Source organism: Chrysoperla carnea, chromosome 5, assembly GCF_905475395.1.
Source record: "Chrysoperla carnea chromosome 5, inChrCarn1.1, whole genome shotgun sequence".
Classification (NCBI taxonomy): domain Eukaryota; kingdom Metazoa; phylum Arthropoda; class Insecta; order Neuroptera; family Chrysopidae; genus Chrysoperla; species Chrysoperla carnea.
In genome coordinates this window covers 8,860,771-8,864,135 of record NC_058341.1, presented here as the reverse complement: position 1 = coordinate 8,864,135, position 3,365 = coordinate 8,860,771, and the positions used below count along the sequence as shown (strand labels likewise).

The following is a 3,365-nucleotide window of genomic DNA, read 5'->3' as shown; positions in this document are numbered from 1 at the left end:
TCAAAAGATCTGCTTATTTTATACTTTTTTAAATCATAATTACCATAAATAATTCAAAACATGAAAATCTACTTAATTTTGCGATTGCATGGCTAGTTTGCGAGAGATTCGATATCTCAGAAAGTCTTATTAACCGTTATAAAATTTCTAGGCATTATATCGATTGTAGAAAAACTTTGTCGATATCTCAGAAAGTTTCTAGACATCTTTAAACTAACAAGGATATCGACAAAAATTTCTTTAACAAGAGTGTTTTGCAATATGTATCACAAGACTAGTAATATAAAAAAATTTTCGAAATAGAAACATGTTATTCTTCGTGTGACGAAAACTGTAATAAAAACAATAAAAATAAAGTTAGCGGGTGACAAAGCGAAAAAAAAAATTTTTAAATTTGTTTCTTAAACAATTTATTATAAACGATTGTAAAATAATTTAATGTTCACGAAATTTCTTTATAAAAAAAATACTCTTCTATATATACTCAGGAGATTCGCGACAGGTTTCGGACACACGAGCATCATGACTGACGTCCTTTCTTAACGTATATTTTAGCAATAAACTGCTTATGCGGACGTTCGGAAAACGTGTATTTGAATTTACGCTTTTGTAGGAGAAATCATAAGTTTACGACCACTGTAATATCTCTCTACAGTAGTCGTACAACCTTAAATAAATCACAAAGTTTCAAATCCATTCTTCCTTCAAGTATTTAACTATTTTGTGTTGCTTCTTGCTGTAGAACTCTAATTTTAAATAAACTAATTTGTTCTTGTAATTGCATTTGTAATTTTAAGGCTTTATCCAACGGTAATGATTTTAATTGTGCAGCTACACTCTTCCCGAATATATCGAATTCATCATCACTAGTATTATCGGTGTTATTTTGACATACTTGTATAATTGTTTCGACTACATCGTAAACTTTCTTTTTTAAATTATCTTTGGTTAATAGTTCATCGTCATTGTCGGCGATAAACGTATCACTATAATTCTCTTCTTCATGTGTGGTTGAATTTTCATCAATTTCTAGACGAGGTAGTTTTCGTGGTCTCGAATTTGAATATTTATCTTCACTCTCAGAATCAGTATTTTGGTGAAATTTTTCAACTTTTATCTAAAAAAATCATTTTTTTAGTTTTGAAGTTCCCACTGATTTCAAATTCGTACTTAAATTCGAATATTAGGTTTCAAAAGTTTTAATCAATTCAAAACACGTCGAAGTTTGTATTTTGCAAAAAAGAAGACAAACCTTTTTAATAGAGTTTTGGGATACAATCTTGGTCAATGGCGGTAAATTTAATTTACCGAAAATAGTAGGAACAGCATTATATCTCAATTTCCGTTTCCCGTCTGCTCGATGGTTTTCAAACTGGGAGCTTTCAAAATGTACCTACAGGAATTATATATACACTAATCATTTTTGGAATGATCCCTTTTTTAAAAGCCCTAATGAAGTATACTTTACCTCGCAAAGACACGACGCATAAGTTGGTGTCCAATTATCACGTTTCATATTACGCACCCAAATATCTCTCTGTTTAGGATTGGCTGGGAATTTATGCATTTTATAACCTTTCTCGGATCTATTAGAACAATTTACTGCACTACAGGAACCCATTTTTGAATAAGTGTAATTTTTTGATACAAAAATAACTGAAAAAGTTTTATATTTGTTCAAACTTCTTGAATTGTGTTAAATGTACACAAATTTACCAAAATGCATTGTGATCATTTTTCGTTATCAATTGTAATTTTCGCTCACTGGGAGTAAAATATTTGTATACAAAAATTAAGGTTATAGATATACTTACAATTCAAAATGAAATAACGTGATTCGTGAAAATCAGATCTAACTAAAGCTTTAACATGTTTTGAACTGATTAAAAAATGAAACTTTATCTCAGTTTTTAGCAACCAAACAATTTCCTTTTAACTACAGGAAACAAAATGGTGGCCGATATGGGTATAAAAAAAATAAACAAAACCGCATGCGTAATAATAAACTTACCTTACTCTCATTCAATTTTGTACGTTGTATTAAAACATCATCTAAAAATGTTAAATATTTAAACCATGATATTCTTGGTGTATAAACTTTTGAATGTCCTTGTAAAATTGATTCTTGTATTTTAATTTTTTCTAACGAATATCTTGAACGAAAGTTACAGATACGTTTTTTCACTTGATCCACTGTCATATTAAACATTATGGATAGTTTTTTATAAGCTTCGGCACGTTCTTCTTGATTTCTAAAATTTGGTATTCGTGTATTCCATAAACATTCCGATTTTTTATATTGTTCTATAAATGCTTTACATTCTTCTTGTACACGTTCCATTTTCTTATGGAAATTTTGTTAGTTATAACTCTAACTCTGGAATTATAACTCTGCTAACTCAACATAAATTAATTGTCAAATGAATCATATGTTTGTTATCAACCATGCTTGTTTTTATTCCCCCACTCTTTTTGTACATTTATGTAAAGCACAGCTTACACGTTCCAATCCTTATGATGATTTCGATATAGTTTTAGAATGATTTCGATTCGACTTTCTTGTTTCAGAGGACCGCGAAAATTTTAAATTGTAGTCAATATTTAAATAGCAAGAAAATTTTATGAATAATGCAACAATAATTTCGTTAAGCACAAAAAACGATATGTCCGTTGTCTGATACTTTAAAAATTGAAATTGTTGGAAAATCCGTTTTGTTGAGTGCTTACTTGAAAATTCATAAATTTTAAACTCCCCGAAAAACGAAAACTTTTCGTCGAACATTTGGAAGGTTTATTTTAAAATAACGTGAATAAAAAAAGTAAAATTTGTTTAACTTGTGTTTTGAGAGAAAAAGTGATAAAAAAAAAGAAATGAATAAATAGGAAGAGAAATTTTTACTAATAAATTTTTGAAAATAATCGTTTCAGGAACAAACAATATATAAAATTTTATATAATAATAACATTTTATTATCACAAATTTTCTCAAAGCAATAACAATAACAATATATATTAAAATGTATGGGAGACTGTTGTACCTTGAATCACAGTCTATAATTGTATGAGTTTTTTAAAGCCATTTTTTAAAATATAACATTGAAAATAATATATCTTATCTGCATTAATAATAGCTGCATTATTCCTACACACTGATACATTGAAAACTTTATAAGTTTCTCTGGTGAGCCCCCTCTTTTCTGATCAAATTGAAACAGCTTTAGTGCAGATCTGAGAATATTCTTATTAAAAATAAATTAACCTCTCCGGTTCGTCAATGCAATAATTAGGTGAAAAATAGTAATTTTTAGGAAAAAATAGTTAGGAATCGGATTTTTGCAAACAAAAAAGCCGGAAAATAAAATAGG

At 28.4% G+C, this 3,365-nt stretch overlaps 1 protein-coding gene across 2 annotated transcripts; it reads right to left on the bottom strand.

Annotated features, from left to right (window-relative positions):
* Positions 1 to 486: 486 nt before the first annotated feature.
* On the bottom strand, positions 487 to 1,946 carry LOC123299581 (THAP domain-containing protein 5). 2 transcript variants are annotated; one of them, XM_044881829.1, is made up of 4 exons: positions 1,815 to 1,946; positions 1,469 to 1,656; positions 1,253 to 1,393; positions 487 to 1,117 (listed from the first exon to the last, which is right to left on the bottom strand). In XM_044881829.1, exons 2-4 carry the CDS (start codon positions 1,619 to 1,621, stop codon positions 713 to 715), a joined length of 699 nt encoding a protein of 232 aa, XP_044737764.1. In that variant the 5' UTR covers positions 1,622 to 1,656; positions 1,815 to 1,946; the 3' UTR covers positions 487 to 712. The 2 variants fall into 2 exon arrangements, with proteins under 2 accessions (XP_044737764.1, XP_044737765.1); XM_044881830.1 differs by lacking the exon at positions 1,253 to 1,393.
* Positions 1,947 to 3,365: the final 1,419 nt, after the last annotated feature.